We start from the raw sequence: 26,486 nt of genomic DNA, 5'->3' as shown, positions 1-26,486 counted from the left end.
ATATTTGAAGTCTCCACTTATCCAAAGGTCATTATTTCATCATGTTTGACTGTGAAGGCAACCCTGTCATGTTTTTACACTGATGCTTCAGCCAGATGATATTTCAACAGGGTCACAGAAACATGAGAGAGGAAAAAAAAGCCATACTGTAATCCATTGTTTCACCATGTTATCCTGAGCGCTAAGAGGATCTTACTTGCAGGCAATGCATTCACTTGAGGCAGCTAAAACTAGTGATTAAACAGTAAAAGGATGGCTGATTATGGCGCCTGCAATGTGTGCAGGTGATCTCTGCATACTTTTTAGGCTTTTTACAGAGCACCTTATCAAATACTGCTGTGATGATTTTTTTTTGGTTTGTAACAAAGTATTATTCTGCAAGCTTTTGAACGCCAGCTAAATGCTGTGCTTTGCAGGGAGACCCCCCCCATTTGCAGACAGGGTAATAGCTATGCCAGCATGCGGTCCACTGCCAGCCATGTGCTCCAATGGGTTAAAAGTTGAATTGCCTAAGTCTCTTGCCCTTACTTTCAAAATCTGCCTAGAATGGAAGGAAGCAATTTAACAAGAAAAGCCCAGCAATTAGGGTTTGTTTAGCAAATGTTGCTCCGAGAATTATAAGCCAGTTGGCAAAATAACATTTTGACTAATCCCACAGAACCCTTCCTCTTCCAAACAGCCCCTCCCTCCCCGATGTGAACCTTTGTTCACACCAGCACAAAGGACTGTTTACAGTGTATTCACTTCCAGGGGTGTTAATGGACTCAAATGGAAAGTCCAGGTAATGGTGGCTTTTGTCTGTTCAAACAACTTTTTCTTTCTTTTTCCCTTTTTGAAAAGAAAGGCAGTGGGGGAGGTGGAGGCTTGAGTACTATTCTTCCCTTCTGCGCTGACATTCCTTTGGACACACACACACATACATATACATACACACACACACACACATAGACACACACACACACACTCAGACACAAACATAGACACACATGCATACAGACACCCACACACAGACGGACACACTGATAGACTGACAAGCAGACAGACACATGCGCACAGACACACACATATCCAGACACAGACACTGCAGAGAGGAAGAGTCTCTTGACTGAAACACCCTGCATTGACGGGGGCTCTTTCTGTCCTTCACTCCACTTTTGAATGTAAGAATAAAAAGGATAAGATGAAAAAAGCAAACCCTTTTCTGAAGAGGCCTGGCGCAAGAGTCCTTATGCTGGTTCCTCTCGTTGCTTGATTACGCGTCGGGACCCACCGCACGCACACAAAGGGCTGCCTTTTCTCTTTTGACCCCGTTTCTCCTTTTGTGCTTTGGATTAAAAAGGAGTTAAACAAAATAAAGAGGGGCACTTAACAATGTTGCCACAGAAACGTAACTGACACATTGAGGCCCGTTTTTCAGGCCTTTCTCATTGGTGCTTTCAGCTGAATTGGCATCGCTGCAGTTGCTTCATTGTGGCGGCCCGGTTTCTTTTCCTGTTTCTTTTTCTTTCTCAAATCGAATAAAGCTTCCATTATTGTTAAAGTTTATTTGGTAAGCTGTGTTTTTTAAAGGAGGCAGTGTGACAGAGCTCAGGACAGGGGTAGCTACTCTGTGGTCCTGCAGACAATCCATTCACCCTCCCTTTCAATCACAATCACAACCGAAAACCTGAAAACATTCCATTCTCCGTTTTAATACAGCATTGCAACAATTACCCAGTAAAAATAAAACATACTAATTAAAGATTTAAAAAAAAAATCTGGCTGATTTATTTTGTTGTAAGCATTAACGGCATGTATTAACTGTAGCAGACTTTTATGATACCCCCCCCCCCCCCCCCCCAAAAATATATATATATATATATATATATATATATTTTGAATTGCTATGCTTTTGCAAGCAATGCTGTCTCAGAGGACTGCAGCATTGTGAGGGTAAAGAATGTGCTTTGGTTCTTGGTGTATGCTGAGTATCTTAGCCAGGGAAAATATATATCGATCTGTACAAAGTATTAATGAGGTGATACATTCTGCCTGCATCCTTTAGCTGTGCTTCAGAGGATCTGGTTCTGCTTTTTTGTGTAATGAAGCTAGACCGGCAGGGATGGGCAGATGTCTATCATCACCTCTGGGTTTATTTGGCTTTACCTTTTAATAGAAACATTGCAAAAAGAACAGTAGAGCAGTTGTATTTAGCACGGACTAGCAAAAAAAATAATGATTTGAAACACAAGCAAACAGCCTTACTTAAAGGGAAAGAGATTTGGTAAGTGTACTGAATTGTGCTAAATTCATGTGAAGTAAACCTTGCAGATACACCCAACCCTCCACTATGACTGTACACAAAAATGTCCCTCCCTGTGCAAGATGGATTCGTGTAAGAGAGGCTGGATCTTTTCTCTTTTTCACTTCCTGCTTCGTTTGAAAGCTGTTGATGAAACATAATTGCGTCAAGGTAAACAGTAAGGTGACTCACTGACTAATGTGGATGTTCTTCTCCTTGCAGTGTGACAGCGAAAGCGATGTCGATGACAAGGTAAGAGATTTTTCTGGTTTGTTTTTTAGCCTATAGAATGAACTGGTTTTTCTTCATAAACTTGATTGAAACCTGCCAAATAATGTTAATTTAATGTATTAAATTACATACTGCTTGTGACATTTCGAAATCTAACATGAAATACTGTACTACTATTATGGCTTCTGGTAGACTTTTGCGACATAATCTAGTAGTTTCTTTGATTACATGATGTTAAATAAATAAAATAACTAAATTAAGTTCATATATATATTTTTTATGCCTCAATCCTAACTTGTTAGATGATGCAAAACATTTGGCCACAGCTGTCCATATAAATGAGTACATTAAAGATCCAATGAGGCTCTTTCAATGAAGTGTACAGGAGATACCCATGGGAACCTGTCTTTATTCCAATCAAGGAAAAACACCAGCCTGGCTAAATCCCTGTTAGGCTACAGTAGTTATCAAATGAACTGACTTTGTGTGCAGTTCTATTGCACATTTTTAATTGGAATACATCCTACATTTTCCAGTATTGTTTCTGGACCTGGTATTAATCAAAAAACATTATCAGTTAATGTCATGGCTGATTTACACAATCGCGCTGGATTTGAAAGCGTACAGAATAAACGTTCTCCCTGCGTTTTAGTATCATGGCACACTGGTTAACTAGTTATGTGTGATGTGCAAACTTGTGAGTTTGACTGTAGGTAGCCTGCAGTGTAACACCTGTTCAATTGAGATATGAGTTTCTTATCTCATCTGCAAATAGCCTACTCACTTTCTTTAGAAATTAATGAAGCCTAACCCATAAATATTCCTCTGATAGCAGCTACATTTGCATTTACTCCAAGCACATTTATTGGTCCAGTATTCCCTGTCATAAAACAAGTGGGATGAGCCTCAGATTTGTGATTGCATCTCTTTGATGGAAATCACTGTACTTTTCTCTTTTCACTTGTAATTTAATGCAGAAGTAAATCCTAGCTCAGTCAACACACTTAACCAGTTTATCAGGTCGTCCATTTATTGTTTCTCCATTTCTACAGTGAAGCCTGACAGCAGCGTCACTTTGGGGAGAGGGATTATTGGCGGTCTGTGAAGGCTTTAAATATCGGTTACATCATGTGTTCATTATTTGGTCCGAATTTCTGGTGCATTGAATTTGTTTGAAGCTAATTGCTGGTTATTTTTAGCTGAGACGCTCCACCTGATTTAATCACCTCCACTATTGCATTGTGAGGATAGTCACGGGTGTGGCTGAAACATCTGCCCTTATTTGCACTTTGCACTTTTAACTGCACTTGCAGCATAATAAAGGGAGTAGATAGACAATCTTACAGGCTAGGGTGTCTCCACACAGGAATAAGAAGACCTATAGTGATGCGTCATGTCTGCAGAAGACGCCTTTACAAACCAATGGGTAATTAATATAGCACGTGGCTGTGGTCAGTTGCCCAAAGACAGAATCGCAATGTTTGTACCCATTCCCATGGTTAGTGTAAGATGCAGCTTCACTGGCTGTCACGCATTTAAACCATGCAAACAGCAGCTGATCCTTCAGCACCCAGCTGTAATATTTCCTGACACTCGATTTCTTATGTTGGTGTATTTCATCCCTTTCATGCAGCTGTCACTGATACAGCTTACAAAACAGCTTAATCTCCACATAGACTTATTGATGAGAGCGGAGGCATACTGGAAAGCTGCTCAAGTCTTTATTAAATATTCCTGGGGTACACTGTAAGCTGCAGGGAGCACAGTATTATTACTATTATTATTACAAGCTAATCATTTCCCAGACACTTTGCTTCATTTATTTGAGCTTTCACCTGCAGATTATTGTTATTATTTGAAGGTGTGTTCATAATGCATGCCTGTTTCTCCAGTTCACAAGGGATTTGTAATGGAAATGTAAGAGATGCCAAGATTAACTGCACTCTGCATAATTAAAGGACTTTTTTTCTGTAGTAAGAGAGACTCAGAGAAGAGATATATATATATGTGTGTGTGTATTTTCTTACTGTATTGATTCATAAACAGCACACCAAAGCCACATAAAAAAGCTAATTATCAATTTCTTTTCCTAGTGATTGTTGAGTAGATTTCCCCTGGATGCTGCTGCTTGATGGTTTTGAGTTCTAGTACAGTGCTGTGGTTCTAGTGCAGGAGTGGGTGACCCTATCCCTTCTACTCCTGCTCTTTGTTCCTACGGATCTTAAATGGGCCTTCAGGATGGTTCCAGTGCAGACATGTATCCCTTCAGTCATGGGCTTCCTCTGTGTGTTAAGTTCCAGTCAATCCTCAAGAGCACTGCACTCTTTTAACAGACTCTCCTCAAACACAGCCAAGCAGAGCAGCAGCAATTCTAGCAATCTGACCCTTTTATTAAAAAAAAAAAAAAAAAAAAAAGTGAAATTATTATGAAATAAGCACCGTCTGGAAGATAAAAAAAAATCTGTATGCAGACAAGTAGGCAGATCAGATATCAGCTTTGACTGGACTATGATGTAGTCAGCCAAGTGTATCTGAAGCAGTTTGAAGGCAGCTTGCCATCATTTAGAACAGTGACGGATCTGCCATTTCTTTGACTGCAGTGCGGAGATGGTCATTGCCTTTGGGTTAAAATGACTGGCAAAGCCTGTTCTATCTGTCTCCTGCCTTTTCATTCTCGGAGTTTCTGCTCTGCATCTGCTCTCCTGTGCAGGAGCAGATTGTTCCACTGTGCTAGTGTTCAAAGCTGGAGTGTCTGAATGCAGTACAAATGCACTGTGAGACTCTTGTGTTGATTTCCTGGAGCAGTGCTGGGGGTTTCAATCAGGACATCACAGTGAAATGGAGATGTCCATGCTCCTCCACTGCACTGGCTGACTCTGTCAAGGACTCAGGCTTTCTCACTTGCTCAATTACTTGCCTGTCTCTGCTTTTTTCTTTGCCTCTAATAACCATGCAGATAAACCCCTTGGTGTCTTGACTGGTGTTGAATGGCAAGGCATGGTGGAGTTTTCTTATTGACCGTACCTTATAGAGTGCCAGGTAGTCCAGCCATTCCCCTGTCTTCATCCTCCCACCGAAGGAAAGAATTAATAGCCAACTAAATCCCTGCCGGTCCTCCCCTGGCAGTTTATTGCAGAGTTTAACGCAGCCCTCATCTTTGATAGCAAACAGCCCACCCACCAGTGCTTTGACAGGCCTAATGGTTTTTATAGAAGAAAAAAATAGATGGCCTTAATGTTTCGACACAAGCGATCATCTGTCCTCATCTCTTTAATGAAATTAGATTAAGTGCACCTGGGAAATCGCTGAGGAGGCAGAATGCCTCGTCGCTTTCTTTCATTTAAAACCAATTTGCGGAGAATATTCTCTTAAGCTGGGATGCTGAGCGAAATGAAAAAAAAAATCTGATCGGACTGCCGCTGACGAGTTTAATTCCAGTCCCTACAGGCGGTGTAAAACTCGAACTGACAAACGCGCTGCTGATTTTAATATGCAGATGTCATTTTGTTCTCTGCTGGAAGGCACAAGCTTCATCACTTGAAGTTGTGATTTTCGTTATTTTTAGAGGCGGGCAGGTCTGTGAGTGGCTTTATAATTTATTATAATGCTTTCAGTGTGTTGCCTCCTTTTACAATCCTGATAGTCATTGGGTTTTTTTAAGACACGACTACTGTAATGTATACCACACTCACAGATAGCATCACAGCCCAAGCCCAGTCATTTCATAGAATGTCGTATATCAAACGATCCGACAAGCCAAAAGCAGAAAGACCACAAAACATTATATAATATCTATAGATCTATATAAATTAGATCTAAATATAGCAATACACTATAACCCAACTGATATATATGTACAAATGATGATAACCAAGACAATCTGGGTGGTAAAGATATGACACACACACACACACACACACACACACACACACACACTGTATGGCATTTTATAGGATATGTTTGTCATAGATGAATAACTACTGTATAGGATGCTAGTTTAATTTACTGCATAGATGCAGCATGCAATGACCAAGTTTTTGCATGCCGGTTAACCTTCACGTACATAGTTCAATGAACATATCTGGACATAGATGTTGCTATAAAATGTCATGTTCGTGTATCATTTCCCCTATGGGCGGTAAATAAAATGGAGTGTGTCTCTTGAAACAAAGGTCAGATCTGTGCACTATAGGCTGCTCTTTCATGAGGAACACCAGAAAGTAATTTAAGATGGTTTTGCTCAAGTTCTGTTGAAGGTTGTATTTCACGAAGATCAGGGTTCATTTTCTCTTAAATGTTCGTATTTACTTGATGTGATCAATGCAATAGGTCCCCATGAGTCTAGGATAGGGGGAGGCATTGCACCCTGGAGTAAACCGCTGTGCTCAATGCAATAGATCCCCATGAGTCTAGGATAGGGGGAGGCATTGCACCCTGGAGTAAACCGCTGTGCTCAATGCAATAGATCCCCATGAGTCTAGGATAGGGGGAGGCATTGCACCCTGGAGTAAACCGCTGTGCTCAATGCAATAGGTCTCCATGAGTCTAGGATAGGGGGAGGCATTGCACCCTGGAGTAAACCGCTGTGCTCAATGCAATAGGTCTCCATGAGTCTAGGATAGGGGGAGGCATTGCACCCTGGAGTAAACCGCTGTGCTCAATGCAATAGGTCCCCATGAGTCTAGGATAGGGGGAGGCATTGCACCCTGGAGTAAACCGCTGTGCTCAATGCAATAGGTCCCCATGAGTCTAGGATAGGGGGAGGCATTGCACCCTGGAGTAAACCGCTGTGCTCAATGCAATAGGTCACCATGAGTCTAGGATAGGGGGAGGCATTGCACCCTGGAGTAAACCGCTGTGCTCAATGCAATAGGTCCCCATGAGTCTAGGATAGGGGGAGGCATTGCACCCTGGAGTAAACCGCTGTGCTCAATGCAATAGGTCCCCATGAGTCTAGGATAGGGGGAGGCATTGCACCCTGGAGTAAACCGCTGTGCTCAATGCAATAGGTCCCCATGAGTCTAGGATAGGGGGAGGCATTGCACCCTGGAGTAAACCGCTGTGCTCAATGCAATAGGTCTCCATGAGTCTAGGATAGGGGGAGGCATTGCACCCTGGAGTAAACCGCTGTGCTCAATGCAATAGGTCACCATGAGTCTAGGATAGGGGGAGGCATTGCACCCTGGAGTAAACCGCTGTGCTCAATGCAATAGGTCTCCATGAGTCTAGGATAGGGGGAGGCATTGCACCCTGGAGTAAGCCGCTGTGCTCAATGCAATAGGTCTCCATGAGTCTAGGATAGGGGGAGGCATTGCACCCTGGAGTAAACCGCTGTGCTCAATGCAATAGGTCACCATGAGTCTAGGATAGGGGGAGGCATTGCACCCTGGAGTAAACCGCTGTGCTCAATGCAATAGGTCTCCATGAGTCTAGGATAGGGGGAGGCATTGCACCCTGGAGTAAACCGCTGTGCTCAATGCAATAGGTCCCCATGAGTCTAGGATAGGGGGAGGCATTGCACCCTGGAGTAAACCGCTGTGCTCAATGCAATAGGTCCCCATGAGTCTAGGATAGGGGGAGGCATTGCACCCTGGAGTAAACCGCTGTGCTCAATGCAATAGGTCTCCATGAGTCTAGGATGGGGGGAGGCATTGCACCCTGGAGTAAACCGCTGTGCTCAATGCAATAGGTCCCCATGAGTCTAGGATAGGGGGAGGCATTGCACCCTGGAGTAAACCGCTGTGCTCAATGCAATAGGTCTCCATGAGTCTAGGATAGGGGGAGGCATTGCACCCTGGAGTAAACCGCTGTGCTCAATGCAATAGGTCACCATGAGTCTAGGATAGGGGGAGGCATTGCACCCTGGAGTAAACCGCTGTGCTCAATGCAATAGGTCCCCATGAGTCTAGGATAGGGGGAGGCATTGCACCCTGGAGTAAACCGCTGTGCTCAATGCAATAGGTCTCCATGAGTCTAGGATAGGGGGAGGCATTGCACCCTGGAGTAAACCGCTGTGCTCAATGCAATAGGTCTCCATGAGTCTAGGATAGGGGGAGGCATTGCACCCTGGAGTAAACCGCTGTGCTCAATGCAATAGGTCTCCATGAGTCTAGGATAGGGGGAGGCATTGCACCCTGGAGTAAACCGCTGTGCTCAATGCAATAGGTCTCCATGAGTCTAGGATAGGGGGAGGCATTGCACCCTGGAGTAAACCGCTGTGCTCAATGCAATAGGTCTCCATGAGTCTAGGATAGGGGGAGGCATTGCACCCTGGAGTAAGCCGCTGTGCTCAATGCAATAGGTCTCCATGAGTCTAGGATAGGGGGAGGCATTGCACCCTGGAGTAAACCGCTGTGCTCAATGCAATAGGTCTCCATGAGTCTAGGATAGGGGGAGGCATTGCACCCTGGAGTAAACCGCTGTGCTCAATGCAATAGGTCTCCATGAGTCTAGGATAGGGGGAGGCATTGCACCCTGGAGTAAACCGCTGTGCTCAATGCAATAGGTCTCCATGAGTCTAGGATAGGGGGAGGCATTGCACCCTGGAGTAAACCGCTGTGCTCAATGCAATAGGTCTCCATGAGTCTAGGATAGGGGGAGGCATTGCACCCTGGAGTAAACCGCTGTGCTCAATGCAATAGGTCTCCATGAGTCTAGGATAGGGGGAGGCATTGCACCCTGGAGTAAACCGCTGTGCTCAATGCAATAGGTCTCCATGAGTCTAGGATAGGGGGAGGCATTGCACCCTGGAGTAAACCGCTGTGCTCAATGCAATAGGTCTCCATGAGTCTAGGATAGGGGGAGGCATTGCACCCTGGAGCAAACCGCTGTGCTCAATGCAATAGGTCTCCATGAGTCTAGGATGGGGGGAGGCATTGCACCCTGGAGTAAACCGCTGTGCTCAATGCAATAGGTCCCCATGAGTCTAGGATAGGGGGAGGCATTGCACCCTGGAGTAAACCGCTGTGCTCAATGCAATAGGTCCCCATGAGTCTAGGATGGGGGGAGGCATTGCACCCTGGAGTAAACCGCTGTGCTCAATGCAATAGGTCTCCATGAGTCTAGGATAGGGGGAGGCATTGCACCCTGGAGTAAACCGCTGTGCTCAATGCAATAGGTCTCCATGAGTCTAGGATAGGGGGAGGGAATCTTGGCACTGCCAATCCGATCCATTGCAGGAATTTGTTCCAACCAGGTCCTCGTTGCAGGTCAATTAAATAATGAAGGAACAAAGTTCTGTGATGGAATGGGCTGGAAGTGCCCAGTTGCCTAGCCCTGGTCTGGGGTGTAGCAGCTGCCAGCTGTGCGCCTGTGCCCTTTGGCTTCCATGAATTACTTTGCATTTCTCCTTCCCCTCAAGAGAAACATCTCAACTCATCAGACCTTGTTTTTACCATCATAGTTTGTTGATAGTGAATGTCTAAAGTCTTGAGCTGGCTTGTGCTGGGTCACAGAGTACCTGTATAACTGTGTTTCCATTACCCAGACTTGCACTGGAAACCGTTCCCAGTGATCTGCCTTCCATTGTCCTCAGTCCCCTTATTTAGTCAGCTCTCACAAAGGGAAACTGCAGTAGCTGGGGCTAGGGATCAAATGTCTTAATCTTCTGAGCCATCAGTGTTTGGGTTTAATTCTGCTTTTGAGTTTCTAATTGAGTTCAGGTCTCCATCTGAGAGCAGGTGGAAGTGGCTACTTCTAATAATTCAGAATGCATCTGAGCACAGCATCACTAGCCAGTTCAGTTGTAACTAGACTCTTATCTGGGATTACAGACGTTTACAGTTTCCATTGCTCAGCCATAGCTGCAGCCCAAAGATTGCCTGTGTGTTATTGACATAACTAACCACTGCGGAGAAGACAAGAACTGTATAACTCTGCTATTGATGTACATTGATTTCAGGAAAGGCTTTCACTTCTAAAGAGGCCGGGTCCTAATCTTAGCATTAGGTCCAGGACTGCAGTGGATTCTGAGCGTTGATGGTGTAAATCCTTTTCCATCTGGATTGGTTTATAGGGTTTCTTCTTAATGTACTCCTTTTGGCATTCTGCTCTCAACTGCCCTGTCAAACCAGTGGCCAGTGGAGGTCGCTGAATCGGTCTGCAAGTGCTGGCTTTGAGTTGGAATGCTTGAATTTCATGTTTTCATTTTATTTTTCAGTTGACTGGGTTGTAATTAGGCTCAGAATGTGCCCAGCGCACAGTTCAAAATACAAGGGTGAGGCACTGGCCCTGGAATATGGTGTGTTGTCATTATTTTAGGTTCCCTGGATAAATAGTGGTTAGCTTTGTGCCTGTTAATTAGTTTAAGATTGGGCAGCCCAAATGCAGTGTCAGCAAGGCTGTTTGATTTGCCCATTCCACTGCAATTGTAGCTTGTATATTTTTATTAAGGTTAGTGTTTGAATAACGACCAACCACTATAAACATTTTTCCACATCAGTAATAAAAGTAAAATTAAGTCCATATTGCTTGCAGATGTCTTCTATAAAAATAATAGTTTTTTTTGCTAGATTTTAATGTTTCTGATCCTGCACAAACATAATGCTTAAGTGCCTTTTATTCAATAAACATTGCCGGCCTCTAATTACTTGCACATTTGCAAGGCTGTAAATAAAACCCAGTTCCAGCACTGGAGCTGTCGACTTGGACGCTCTTTCACTCACAACTGTGAATAGCTAAGAAGAAGAAGAAGATCTCTTTTAGAGATGGGAGCTGCGTTTGAAACAGATTCTGCACGGATGCGTTTTGTCCAGGTTGTTGAGCATGGTGTTACAAATAGCACCTTCCATAATTAGCAACATCAGGATTCTGTTTTTGTCTACTAGTTGCCTGGTTTCACATTGTGTTCATATGATCTTTTAGTTTCTCCATGTGGTACTATAGTTCCTCAGGACTCAGATGACAAATGCTGGCAGTGTGAATTTAGTCCTAAATGGCAGGGGCCCATGGATAAGATAGTAGGTAGACGTGCTTTGTGGTTTTCTTTCCAGTGCCGTTTGGGAGTGTGGTGATTCCTGCTTGGGATAGTTTTTTTTTTTTTTTTTTCATTTCACCCCTGTGTTTCAGACTGAATCAGCTTTTCATCTTGTAGCCTGGACTCCTCAGACGAGGATAAACATCAAACCTCAAGTCAAGCAGCTTGAGCCGTTTTGCTTCCAAAGGAAGTTTCCGTGGGTTTGTATGATGTGGGGAACGTTGTGGGCAGGGAGAGGAACGATCCAGCCAGTATGAGAATGGCCAATTAAGCCGCCCAGCTGCCTTCAATTGGTTTAAAATGCAGCACGCGATTTCTTCACGCAAACCTAGCCGCTTTGATCTTCTTTAGAAAAGGTGCAAAGCTTCTAAGATTGCAGGAAAAAAATCATTGCTGTATCAAAGAGGCTTATATAAAACTTTATAGGGTTTTAGAGGGGGTCTGAAGCTTTAAATACCCCTGGAACTAACAATGATCCTTTGCCTTAAAACTCTGTCGATGTAGCAGAACAGGTTTTGTATGGCTTTCTGCTAAGCATCCTTTTCCTTATAGAGATATGCCTTTAATATACCAGTATAATACCAGTGTATTACCATCAATAGACAGACTATACAAAACCATGAGCAGACCACAGCATTTATTTGTCTGTGTTTGCAGCATTGTGACACCATTGGTATCAATGCAAAAACGTTACTTTGGTACAGATTCTGTCAACACCATTGCTCCCATTACATTGTGCATTGCCATTTAAATTGATTTAACTCTTGTCCTGTCATTTTCACACATCTCTTCTGCTATATTCAGCTTATTGCTGATGTAAAACAACCTCCATGTTGTTTAAGCTTTGGATACTGAATGCAACATTTCAACCCACACATTAAAAATTATTATTATTATTATTATTATTATTATTATTATGCCCCGATAACACCCAGAAACCATAGTGACTCCCCACCAGATCAACAGCGTCTTGAGGCTACTGCATTGTATTTATTATTGTATGAATTTATTACTATGGTACAGTTTCATATCCCTTCTCCTTATTGATCCGTATTGGATGAAGGAGCATTTTTATGCAAGGGACCTTGTGTCTCCAATAGGATTAATAAAGCAACTCTATTAATCCGCGATGTATTAGGGATAATATCACTCCGGGCCGCTGCGGAATAAAAAGTCCAGATTGATATCCAGAAACTGGCAACAGCACTTGCCAGAGTGCCTTCCAAAGTTGCGGGCATCGCTGGGGACTCGGGTTTGTTGAAGTGGAATTAAGCAAAATGATCTGTCAGCACCCCCGCGACAGTTTAATGCGAGCTGCGATTAAATTGATGTGCCTTCATTAGCAGAAACCTGCAATACTGAGGGATCCCGCAGAGTTACAACAGGGAGTATTCAGTGGTAGCGGCTATTGCCTTTGAAAAGAGGTAACACATGGCTCAGACAGAAGGTATAAGAGGCTGGTGCTGATGCCAGGGAGGCTGCCAGATAAGGAGCTGTGTGCATATGTGTGTGAGGGCATTAAAACTCATCCTCGACATTTTATGTTGTGACCCTAATCTTTAATTCTCTTTATTGGACCCATGGCAGTATTCTTTATCCAGCGTGCAGGTGGGAGCATATGGCTTCAGAGGACTGGAAAAAAACTGAACACCAGGGACAGGGCAGTGTCTGTTCTCATTGAGGGCCTGAATTTCAAAACTCTCGTCCCGAATACCTTGCAAAATGAGTTACCCTCGTCCCGAATACCTTGCAGAGTGAGTTACCCTCGTCCCGAATACCTTGCAGAGTGAGTTACCCTCGTCCCGAATACCTTGCAGAGTGAGTTACCCTCGTCCCGAATACCTTGCAGAGTGAGTTACCCTCGTCCCGAATACCTTGCAGAGTGAGTTACCCTCGTCCCGAATACCTTGCAGAGTGAGTTACCCTCGTCCCGAATACCTTGCAGAGTGAGTTACCCTCGTCCCGAATACCTTGCAGAGTGAGTTACCCTCGTCCCGAATACCTTGCAGAGTGAGTTACCCTCGTCCTGAATACCTTGCAGAATGAGAAAATATATATATATATAAACTCTTATCCTAAAACTGTGATAACAGCTGATCCTTTTGGTTCAATATGCCAGAGCTAAGCTGCCATAATACACTAAATGTGACATCTCTAATTTCTTTAAATCACTGGATTGTGTTTCATGCAGCTGTTACTCATTTATTAAATTATTACATTAAAACACATGGGGGCCCTTACCTAGAAACAAGAGCAAAAGCTAAGGCATGGCACCATTCAATTGACAACAGGATTGTACATTACAGTGCAAAAAGACATTTAACCAGTAACTTCGTGAAAAACAGGGCAATGCAACAGGCTGGACATCTATGCACAGGTACGGGCTAAAGTCCAAAATGTTTCTTCATATAAAAATATGTCTAGCTTTAATAATACAACTGTGGAATGTTAAAATTCTCCCAAGCCTTTGTTTTTCAGTAGCACAATACATACTAAAAATACAACAGCAATATGAAAATGAATACATCACAATAAAGTATTTTTCATGAATGTACAGTACATTACATGCCAGTTTAAACCCAGTACAAGAAGTGCGTACTTGTGAGTAATATTAGATGTGCAAGTGCTAGAAGGCATTATACGAGGCGATTCTGACCTCACAGTAGAAGTGTGGATTCAGATGACGAAAGCAGATTGGCCGTTGCTGGACCAACACGATGATCCTGATAGAATCCGGCTAGCCCAAGGGGCGGCAACTGTTTTTTTTTGTCTGCTGTCAACTAGAGAGCGCTTTGATCGGAGGAGTATCAGAGAATTCGTTCCACATCTGTACAGAGAAAATGAGCCGAAACAACTGCCAAGAGCCGTTTTAATGATGGCTGGATTATAAAATCTGAAAAGAACCCGTCCAGATGGCAGTCACTGCTGCGGCTGCGGTTGTTTTTTTTAACTGCTTTTTTATTGGAAAAATATGGGGTGAAAAATTGCGTGGGGCTTATTAGACATCCCGCTGAGATGCTGTTCAGCTGGCCGAACTGTTCCACGTGGCCCTCAGCCAGTCAGGCATCCATCTGTTTTTTACCAGCCCCTCGCATCTCCAGCTCCCCACAATTTATTATTATATTATTTTTTTTTACGTGATAGGACTGAAGCTGCGTGATGAAAAAGAACAAAGTATTTGAATCCTTATCAGTCAAGAACCAGTGTTTGGATCTTTAATGGTACAATTCCCGAGTGGTTTCATTAGCCCTTTGCCCGGCTTGATGCAAAGATAGCCGCCCTGATTAATCCGATTCTGTCGGCTGTCTGTGTTAATGTTGCTGAAGGGCCAGGGCTGTATGCAGCAGCACAATCGCTGGCTATTGGGGTCTGGCTATTACTGGCAAATCAGCAGCCATCTAGAGAACAATTGGCATTCAGGGGACTTGCAGCTACTTCAGCAGCTGGGGATGGCAACAACTAATCAAAGCTTCTGCAGTATGTGTATTTGAATTTCCTTTGCGCCATTCACAAACATGGACAAAGGCACTACACAAGTAGACAGCTAAAACATTGTCTGGTTGATACAGTGTGTTTCAGTCTCAATCAGAAATCCTGGCAGTCAGTCGTTACCCGAATAAGCTAGACTAAATAATGATGTTTTTAGCCTTCCAATTCAATTCTGTGCTCACACACCCTTGAGTTGTGTTCAGCTTAAAACCGATATTGGTGCAGCCAGTATGTTTAAGAGATGCTACTGTGCACTCAGCATGGTCACCCCAGCCCTGAAATACCTCTGCATTAAAAAAATTCCTCCCAAAAAGTTATTTTTTTCATGCTATCTGTTTTTATATTCTGTGCAACGTGACTCGGGGACATCAGATGCCTGGTCTTTTAAATCAAAGCTGAAAGACAAGTTCATTAAAACTTGTGCATTAATGCATGTGCAGCTAAACGTTCGTTAAAGTGGACAGTGATGAATCAGTCGTTGCTGCAGCTCCCTTAGCCTTTTCTGCTGTCCCAATCCCACTTTCTTTTTAATTCCCTCTCCCAAATGTGAGGGCACTGCATCACATGGTAGCATTTATTTTATTTTTTGCTGTTAGAGTGCAGTCTGCCCCCTAGGAGGCCCCCTGCATCTGTTTGCTGCCTGCTTGCCAGGAGATCTGTTCGATTATGACGGGAATTCTCTGAGGTCCCTTCCTCTGAGAGGAGAAAAAGGACCGCTGCCGACAGCCTAATGGACTAATTTGTAACCACGAGTGGGAGAAACGAGTTGATGGGTGTCTTATAATTTGACAGAGACTGGCAGCCCAGAGAGACAGTATGTGATGACTAAACCACCAGGTTTTTTTTTTTGGTTTTTTTTTTCACATCACTCAGAGCTCAAAAATCTAAACTCAAAACTCAAAGCAGCGTCAGAAATCCATTGCCACCTGCTTGGCATGACCGTAAGGGATGGACTGAGAACAAAAGGAGACTCTGGGGACTGTTAAAAATGAATCGGGGAAGCAAGAGGAGAGACTTTGCATCCTCTCCATGAGTTATTCATGACGGCTTGAGAGGCAGAAAAATACTTCACAGTGCTTTTAATGTAACATCTGATGACTTTTAAAAACCTGCAAAGAAAGTGCTATTGTAAAGAAGGGATGAACATTAAGAGCGCAGTCCCGAGAGAGATCCCTGCCCCATACATCATGTTCTGCACAAGTGATCTGAGTCGAGGGCATAGCAGAACACTGTGAACACCAGATACCTACAGTTATTTGCATAGGTGTGCCTCTTGTCCTACATACTCTGACATGGATTTCATTTATTCGCTCATGTTGGTAGTTTTGCAATACAAAAACTACGTTTTGAATTTATAATTTATGATTTTCAGCTTGTATCTGTTACAGCTGCCTTGAGCTGAGATCAAATCTGTTTAATCTGTCATCTCGGCTAGACTCTAAACCAGACCTCCAGGGTAAAGGCTAGTGAATGAATTAACTGCTCCAACAAGCCCCCTCTCCTATGAAAGAAAGCAGGAAAGAACATATGGAGCAGTAACTCATTTCAGCACTGCTGATGTGAAGACCTCATCAAATGCCTGGCGTGCTCTAAACTGGAAGACTGCATGCAATTTGTGTGCAGCTGAAGTTGCTGTGGGGCTCCTGAGAGGATGGAACACTGGCCTGAAGCCTTGTCTTGAAATTCCCCAGGCATCTTTGATTTCTCCAATCCAGGCTTGATCACGAATAACACAAGTGTTGTGGTGACTGTGGTATTGACCACAGGAGCATTTCACAGCATAACTCAATTGGCCATAAAAGCAGCCACTGGGGCTGTGAAAGCCCTGATTTACCCTCTCTCCTTGGGTCTCTTCAATATGCAAGTACAGTTTCCCATATGATGTTGTTGTTGTTGTTTGTTAGTGCAATGCACAGCAGAAGGTTGTTAGTTTTTAGCCCATGATGCATATATCAGATTTGCAGGTGCTTCCTGTAAACTTGCTTCAGTGTTAAAGATGTGAAATCCCTTACTGTTGCAGGAACAGGTATGAAGTCAAGGAGGGGGTCTTATTTCCATCTGTGTGGTAAGCTCTGGTTCACACATAGTGACGGCAGGACTAACAGCTACCACAGTGGGAGGAAGTGAACTAGGCAGTCTGGTGCACACACACTCACACACAGAGCTGATATACAGAGGATATTACAACATGTCAGTATATTGAATTGCAGTCTGGTGCACACACACACACACACACACACACACACACACACAGGCTCTCGACTATATGTCTCCTATAATGTTGTACAGTCATATAACTTAACGTCAGACCACGTGGTGTCACACACACACACACACACACACACACACACACACACACACACACACACACTCGACTATATGTTCCTATAATGTTGTACAGTCATATAAACTTAACGTCAGACACATGTGTGTGTGGTGAACGTACACACACACACACACACACACACAGACAGAGGATATTACACACACACAAACACACACAGAGCCACACAAACACACACAACCACACACACACACACTATACAGTCTTATAATGTTGTACAGTCAGTATGCAACATTAACGTCAGACTTTAACTGGTGCACACACACACACACACACACACACACACACACACACAGAACTGATATACAGAGGATCTTACAACATGTCAGTATATTGAATTGCAGTCGTCTGCATGCGCGCGCACACATACACACACACACACACACACACACAGAGCTGATATACAGAGGATATTACAGTATGTTTGAATTGTATGTGATTGCAGGATACCGGAGCTGTGGAGAAGCTAGCTCCAAACACCTTGTTCACCCACCTTTTCAGTCCTTGTTCCCTCCTACCTTAATCAAGTTCAGCAGTATGAGCCCTGAAAGGTTTTTTCTGTGAGGCTTAATTGTAAGTTACAGGTACACAAGGTGCATGCTTTCATGTCTGATTAAAGTCAGGTGTGTTTTATTAACGAGAACTGCTCCCGCTACTATGCAAGGGGAGTCGTAAATTATACCCTGATTAACTCTGCCCATCTGTCCTGTCACCAGTCTGCAGATATATGGAGGGCTTCCATTCCCAGGTTTGAAAGCCTGCCTCAAATCGTTCCCCTGAGCTGAATCAAGTTGTTAACTGTAATAGAAAAGGGGAGCTGGTCTACTGCATTGCCAGTTGTTTAACAGAAAGAGTCATGATTGGAGCTCTGATCACCAAGTTAATAAAGGGCAACACATTGCATTGCAGGTTCATTTACATTAATCGGTCTTCCTGATTCTGTCTGCATGGCATCTCCGGAGCATCTGTTAGGGAACGTGTTGCCTCTCCATGTGTCGTAACTCGCCTCAGTCCAGGCATTGGAATTTTAAATGCACAGTCATCGTTCCAGTAAACGTGACTCTGCAGTGAATTCCACGCCCTTGTTTTTTACATCAGTGGTATTGGCTTGGCATAAGCAATATGTTATGCTTTTCAGCAGCTTATGAAGGGCATAGCTACTGGCAGTGTTTTAGTGTTGGCATTATGGGTTTTTACCACTTAACGAATTCCACCAGCATTCTTGGTTATTCCATTTCTGTGAAGAGTTTGATACTGGAAGGATCTTTTGATGATGGCCATGCCTGTAGGAGACTTATCACCGTTTCTGTTTTTCTTTTGTGGAAAGCTGCAAAATGACAAATTAGGAATTCATGACAACATTGCTGATTAATACACATTCTGGAAATGGTTTATTTTTTATTTAAAAAGTGGGTTTTATTGCAGTTATTTATTGACAAAAGCACTGTCACAGATGCCCGAGGTTAATAGCATGACCGTTACTGCAGAGCCATAAATATCCTGACGGGCGTTCCTGGGAAGGTGGTGAACTGATTTCTTAGCGGTAACGCAGACAATAAAAACAGTGTTTCCACCTTTAACACCTGAACATGGTGGATTGTGTGGGGGACTGTTGAGTCTAGCCTGGCTACAGAGGAGCATGCCTTTGGGTGGGGGTACCAAAGCAACACTTAACACAGCCCAGCACCTCTATTAATCAGGATGTGGTGATTTTTATATAGAAGAACATGCACCTCCAGTAAGTCTTTACATGTACACCCATCCAGAGAGCCATGGTCACTCACTCATTTATGATAGTGCTAGCTCTGACTGTATATTTGGAGGTTTAGCCCAAACCCTAAAACGAGTGTAACACAGTAAAGTACACAGGACGATGGGTTTAGGTTTGTATTCCTAGGGGCTCCCTTCACATCGCACTGCAGCACAGATTGAGGTCTAGCAGGGCAAAAGCCTCCCCCTGAGCTCCCACGTTCTGCAGCGCCAGTGGTTCCTTGGAGATTTCCCATCCTAACACTGACCTGCCCAACCCTTCCCTGTTTAGCATCAAAGATCAGAAGCAGAATCCAAGTTGGCTGGGCTACAGGTCAGACATAAACAGTTGCTTATCTAGCAGAGAGGACCTCTGGGGGCTTGAGAGCGTAATCTCAGCTGAAACGCCTGCTTGTTTTGTAACCTTGATGGCAAGTTAGCTGACATGTAGGCAGTGCAGTGGCCTGGAGCCCTGGTTCAATCCACAGGTGAGATGCATGTATAATAGATTTAAAATTCCCATTGATAAGATTGAGCCACGCGGTGGAACAGTGTAGAGCTTTTTGCTTTTGCTTTACAGCATGTTGTGGCTGTTCCTAGGGGTCCCTAGAGGGTAGGGGGTGGGGAGCTGTGGGAGGAGGAGGGTTGGCTTTAACAAGCTCTAGATTGCTACTGACAGGCAGATACTTTAACACTTAAAGTCGAAGGTTTGATTTAATCGCAGGCCTGTCATTTGCTATTTGTCTGCCTTGCTCCACTGGGCCGTCCACTGATCAACTGCCTGCTCCCTGGAGGGCCTTTTTCCCTCTGAATGTCTAAATCCTCAGTACAAATTGCAGGGCTGCTGGTTCTCTTGGGAGGGGAGGGGAGGGGAGGGGAAGCAGGAGAATGTACAGACAGCAGGGAGGGGGAGGAGAGCAGACCTGCCTGAGGGGCACTAAAGATCATTAATAGCTCTGTCAACGAGCTCGCCAGTTGGTTAGCTTCTCATAAATAAGAGATGAATCCCCCTCTAGTTCATTAATAATGCCTGCTGTAGCTATTTTGTTGCATTGTACCTTAAAAGAAAAGAGAGCGGCCTTGTGTTTGCCGGTAATGTGATAAGACAGGGCTCCAAACTAGCAATGAATGTCTGATACCAAGGCACAGACTCGATTACACAGAGAACACAGGAAAAAGAAAAAGAGGAGGCTAGGGGCGAGTTATTTAAAAACCGACTTTACCTTTGACGTGGGGCACATTTGTGCAGGCACTGATTTACAGTGTTAGTGTTCTGTTAACTTTAGGGGCTCTGGTTTCAGCCCGCTCTCCTGGGACATAGTAGAGGGGAGGAGCGGTTTTGTGTTGAGATAGTCAAGGACAATAAAGGGATGAAGGGAAACGTGTGCAGCTTAGAGTGGGGTCATCGAGCAGGTAGAGGCAATGCCTTTTAATTAGGTTGAAGGACATGATTATTTTATAAAGGCCGGAGTGTTCTGTTCTCCTGATAGAGGCAGAGATACTCTTCATTAACCTTCCTTTTCTGTCTTTGTTGTGTTCAAGGCTCGAGCTGGGAGGCCTCTGATAAAAGGACCAGCCAGCCTTTAAAAGATGCAGTTTTTTGGTTTCCCAGTACATTTCCCCATTCTGTGTGCTGCATAGCTTTGCTGGTTAGGCTGATTCAACACAAAATGGATTTGAATTTGAATAGTGCACGGTGGTCCCGGTACGGTGCCTTGCTAATGCAGTGGTTTGCAATCTGTACCTCATACCATCATAGCTGCCATTGCCAATGCGTGAACAGGTACACACCCCCCTCACACTGCAGACCTCCTGGCAGTCAACAGCACGCCCCTCAGGGCCCCCCAGGGATGGCGTTTCTGCATTTCCAGTTCCGGCCCTGACTTTGTGATTACCTCTGCTGCTAAAACCAGACAAATGCCGGTCAAAGCTGCCTGCTACGGGACTTGCAAATTACAGGAAGAGGGCTCCGTAGATGTGTTGAAATGTCTCAGATCAAAGCCCTTTCCCTCGGCCCAACCTTTAAAGGCCAACGTCGCTGCAAACAATTTATGATCTTTCTCGAAAGAAACCAGATCATCTTTACTGATTTGCAGCCGTTTCTTTATTGGCCTGCCAAAAGTTCTGATTTGTAATCCCTGCTTGGAGGAAGAACTCCTCCACACACATGCATGCACACACACACATGCACGCACGCACACACACACACACACATATAGTTTTTACTTTTTGTATTCTTTTTTTTTTACTTGACCTAATATTGACTGCGCTCAGAGAGCCCACAGATGTTCCTTTTTAAGACTGGGATATGATTTCCATTGTAATAAGCAGCTTTCATATGAATCTCAATTAAGCAACCCAATTCCAAGATAAACAGGGGTATTTTTTTTAGAAGGGCTCCTACAGATGAAGCCTATATATTCAATGAAAATAAAAAGGAATGGCGTGATGAAATCTGATCTGTTTATGAAGTGATATGAATCAGTGTTTGATCAGGGATGTAACTCTATTGAAAGAGCACTCCAGGCCTCCAGACCTGTGCACTGGTGGTGTCCGCCTCCCAGAACCATCTCAGCATGGCTGGTGTGCACACAAGCTCATTGCCACACAGAATTGGTCTATTGATATTCATGGAGCGAGAGACAGCAGGGCGAGTGGTTCTTAATTGGTTGTTTGTATTGATTAGCAATTTGCTGTCTGTGGACTTAAGCTTTTGTGACAATGCTTAATTTGCATGCATGTATGAAACGTCTTTCTGTTTGTTTTCTTCCTCTGCAAGTCATGGGAAATTGATAGAGAAGAGACAGCTTTTATCTCATTGTTGTTATTCATATGTGTACTGTCTAGCCTAGTGTGTGGAAATGTACAGAGTAGAAGGGAGTGAGCGACCTCAAGTTGCATTTTCATTTTTTTGATTTACTGCATTAAATGTGTTTGGACAGCCACTACATGCAAACACTTAACCTTGTCATCCATACTGAAGAGAGGTTACTATACACTAAGGCCCTTTACTCCCGTGGATCTACATTCTGAATTGATAACAAGCTACTGATTCAAACTGGGCTGGCTCATTTCACTTGGATGTAAGAAAACGACATAGAAGCGCTGATATAGCAGCGAAGCAATTAAACAAATAGACAAACGAGCAGAAAGCACGGCAAGTCATACAGAAAGCCACGGCTACAGCAATGGAGAAAAGCAGAAAGCACGGCAAGTCATACAGCAAGCCACGGCTACAGCAATGGAGAAAAGCAGAAAGCACGGCAAGTCATACAGCAAGCCACGGCTACAGCAATGGAGAAAAGCAGAAAGCATGGCAAGTCATACAGCAAGCCACGGCTACAGCAATGGAGAAAAGCAGAAAGCACGGCAAGTCATACAGCAAGCCACGGCTACAGCAGTGGAGAAAAGCAGAAAGCACAGCACGGTATGTGTGGGGGACCAGTTCTTTTTTCCCCCTGCCAGTGGCTAGAACAGAATGTTGACCAGGTTTGTGGTTGTAATGCTGCCAGTCCCTCCTAATGATGACAGATCAGATTAACAGTAATTTAATAAGGTGGGAGATGCACCTATTTCTAGCTCTGGAATTTGACCTGTGGGTGAAATGGCTTTGGTTGTCACTAGTTACCCTGGTCACCTTAATCTATTGCTTTTTTTAGTCACTACATTTTTTAAAAGTTATTTTTAAAGAACATCTGCACAATAGGAACAATCTGCAAGACGAGGGGAAACTTGCACACTTGACTTGTGATTTAGCGGTAGGTTTCTGATCTGGGAGTGATTTCCAACACGCTGGCTATAAACCGAGGATATATATATCCTTTCCTGCCTTCCAGTTCAGTCAAAGACCATCCTGAAATTCAGCTGGGATGGTGCTTGTCAATGAATTGTTTGTGTTCCTAAAAGATATACAGTAAATCAAGCAGAAGTACAGGAATTGGGTTCTCTCGAGCCTTGTAAACTACTAGTAAAATCAATCTCATGTGGAAATGCACATGGCAACAGTATTTCCTGTTCCAATTTACTCACTTCTTTGTTCTCTCCTCTCTACAAACCCTGTTCTTATTTTCTTTCTCATTTGGTTGTTTATTCAGTGTTTGACTCTGTCTTTGCTTGGCCGGGAGGTTGAGAGGATCTATTTAGTTTTAATTGTGTGTCAGCATTTATGTATGCAGCTCAAGGATGACATCTTCCATTACATAGCAGTTTGATCCATTCTAAGTTTACTATGACCTTAATTAGCTGCTGTGTACACAGTAGGTAACAAGCACTGGTATGGCTCAGTAAAATCTGAAATAAGTAAATTGCTGTGCAATTGAGGGTCCACCCTGGTAATTAAGCCAAGAGCCAACTTAAAACAAAACCCAAGTGTGGTCAGAGTCATGTACCAGCTGCCCCATCCCAAATACACACGCACACGCACACACACAAGTGCAGCAAAGTGGCTCATACTGTAAACCAAGCTTTCCCGTTTTACTGCCAATAAAAAAGCTGAGATGAATGACATTCCCACTGCTGCCTGGTTCCTGAGGAAGCAGTTCCGAGAGCCGCAGGTTGTGATCAACTTCCAGCTGTCAAGGAAACTCCGAGAGGCCCTCAACGGGGGGATGTTTATAATTCAGTTTGCTGACTGGTGTTGTCAACAGAGATTTGAACTTCCTGTTTGGCGGGAGGGTGGTCAGCGACGGCTTCGGGTGAAATGAAAGGAAGTCTGAAATTGGTACCATAACATTGCCAGACACAACTTGTTTGAAAGAAACGGTCAGAGATTTATTAATAGCCTGATGGCTTAAAAGAAAAGAGCTCTAGTGGTTTCCTTATGTGACCCCCAGGGTAAAGGGCTGACAGAGCCTTTCCAGGCTGGTTAGACTCCTGCTCAAATTGAGGAGCCAGCCTTGTTGGGGGCTTTCACACTTGATTGGTTCAGATCCCAGATGTCAGGCCTTCCGTGTAGCTCAGTGAGCGAGTCCTGCACAACAGAAGGGTTACTGTTACTGTGGATCTTTATATACCACATTAAGGTTTAAAACATTGCATGTTTTTAGCATATATATCTGATTCTGTCACAGAGAGAAAGTTAAAACAGTGTTAATGGGGGTTGGAATACACATCATAAATGCTGGAATAAAAGCTAATATCACCAACGCCAAAAAAGAGGAAATGCTTGTGATGTGTTTTTTTTTTTATTATTAATTTAATGTCCTCACAATGCCTCCACTATCTGTGCTGCCCAGCATAGTTAAAAACAATCTGAAAGGCCGTAACTGATAGGAGTCCCATGACGAACATCAGATTTCATAACAATGTGAAGGATATGTCTGATGAACTCTGAAATTCCAGGAATTCAGTATTCCTTGTGCACGAACTGGAAAAGCTGTGTTCGTGACTCATTTAAGATGCAGAGGATACAGCTTACATAGAGCTTCTGTATACTATCTGGAGGGGTCAGAGAAAATGAAACCTCTGATCAATCTGTTAGGAGCAGCAGCAGCAGCTCTGCTTTCTCCATTGAGTCAGAGCGCTCTGAAAAGTCAAGGACAGTCAGGGCACAACAGTCCAATTCGGTGAGCAGACCTCAGATGGCCGGCGTTAGACTAGGATTCCTTGCATCAACTCAGGCAGAAGATCCAGAGGAAGTCTGGTTGTAAACTGAGTGGTCACAAATCTTGCTGTTAAAATCTGCAGCTGTTCTGACGGTTTTAAAGAAAATGTAAGGTTTCTTTTTAAAGCCGTCCGAAGAGGAGTAAGATGAGTAACCTGAATGAGAAAGGGAGACGGTATGAGACCAGCGACCCGAGACTCTGCTGGTGATCAGCAGCGCTTTGGCTTTACCTCCCTCCTGCTGTGTCAGCGATGGCTGGGACAGGCCTGTTGAGCTGAAGCCTAGTCTCTCAGGGTCTGCCAGCCCTCATGAGGGAAATGGGGGGGGGGTGAACCGGGGGCCCACAGCCAGAGAGAGCGGGAGCAGTGATGAGAAGAGGCTTTTCTGGCATCATCGCCGACCTCCCTGGCTGAACTGCCTAATCCATATTAGCTGCGCGAAGACACTGCAGATTAACAGATGTGTTAAACTGAATTAAAACCTCTTGTTCTGCAAATCAGGCCAGACAAGTTCAGCAGTTCACTAATACAGCAGAGCAGAGATGAGAAACCCCTGGGAGGATGTACCGTGGGTGAAGTGCAGCAAACAAGCATAGGTTTTACCATGTGTAAGCATTGGAAACGGCAGGCATGGTCAATGTATAGTGTCACGCTGAGATAAATCCCCAGCCTGCAATGCAATACAGAACTCTGCACTGATTTGCCTCTTCTTTGTTTTTTTTTTGGTGAATGAAATGCTGCGAATCAATAAAATGATCATACTCAGCGTTTTCAGCAATCTGAGATAATGAATATGAACAGTGCACTAAGGAATCTGGAAGTTGTAGTTCAATAAAGCACAAACTGCACATTATTGGAACCCAATATATTGCTATATGTATTTTATTTAAGGAACATTTCTTAGTATTACAGAGCAGAAAGTCAGTGAGCTGCGGCTATGACTGCTGATGAAAAGAAAGCAGCAAACAAAGAAAGAAGCTCACTGCCCCTTTAAATCTGTCAAAGCATCTGCTGCATCAATCCTGGCAAATCCTTTGACATGTAGCCCTGAAGAGCAGACTCATGCCATCCATGAATACTCTGGGATTAGCATATCTGACACTGAGCCCCTGCTGTGCTGTGAGGGTCCTTGTGCCCATACCCAACCCTGCAGCATGAAATCCAGAAACGTGGCGTCCGAGACGCGCACGCACGCACGCACGCACGCACGCACGCACGCACGCACGCACACACACACACGGTCGCACAGTCTCTCGCACACGCACATCCCAAGTGAATACGCTCCATTCCCAGCACTGCCCCTATCTTGGAGACATCAATACAGCTTTCTGTAATGATGAGAAATGCAGTTATAATACCAGTTGTTAAACCTCAGGCTGCACATCCAGTGTGCTTGTGAGACCCTGCATGGGTCTCTGAATGGATTAGGTATATGCACTGGTAACCCTGTATTTAATCTCAGTCTAGCCTCTGCTGCAGCAGGCTGTATTCTTCTTGGTAACAAATACTCTGTTATCTTCAGTTTCATGGGTTTAACTGTTAAGACTCCTGTTCTTATATATATATATATATAAAATCACCCCTTTTTCTCACCTTCCCACTTTATATTACTTTGTTTTTTCTAGTGGTAATGTTGGTTCACTTGGTGCCCATCTTTCACGGTTTGCAGTATGGACGAGGATTATAATCCTTGAAGTTGTGTCTGTCTGTGTCTTCACAAAGGGATTGTGGTAGGGAACACTGTAAGAACTCCCGTTTTCCCTCGGATTGATCTTGTACCTCCTGTAAGAGTCAGAGAGAACCTCCTATGTCACTGA

The 26,486-nt window shown here is 43.9% G+C and overlaps 1 protein-coding gene across 1 annotated transcript in view; it reads left to right on the top strand.

Moving 5' to 3' along the window:
- LOC121297016 (autism susceptibility gene 2 protein-like) overlaps window positions 1-26,486 on the top strand; it is a 218,274-nt gene that overhangs the window by 133,579 nt on the left and 58,209 nt on the right. The window contains 1 exon segment of the mRNA XM_041223027.1: window positions 2,504-2,533. Within this exon segment, the coding sequence (XP_041078961.1) occupies window positions 2,504-2,533 (30 nt within the window).

This window comes from Polyodon spathula, chromosome 22 (genome assembly GCF_017654505.1).
Source record: "Polyodon spathula isolate WHYD16114869_AA chromosome 22, ASM1765450v1, whole genome shotgun sequence".
Classification (NCBI taxonomy): domain Eukaryota; kingdom Metazoa; phylum Chordata; class Actinopteri; order Acipenseriformes; family Polyodontidae; genus Polyodon; species Polyodon spathula.
This window is presented reverse-complemented; position numbering and strand designations above follow the sequence as displayed.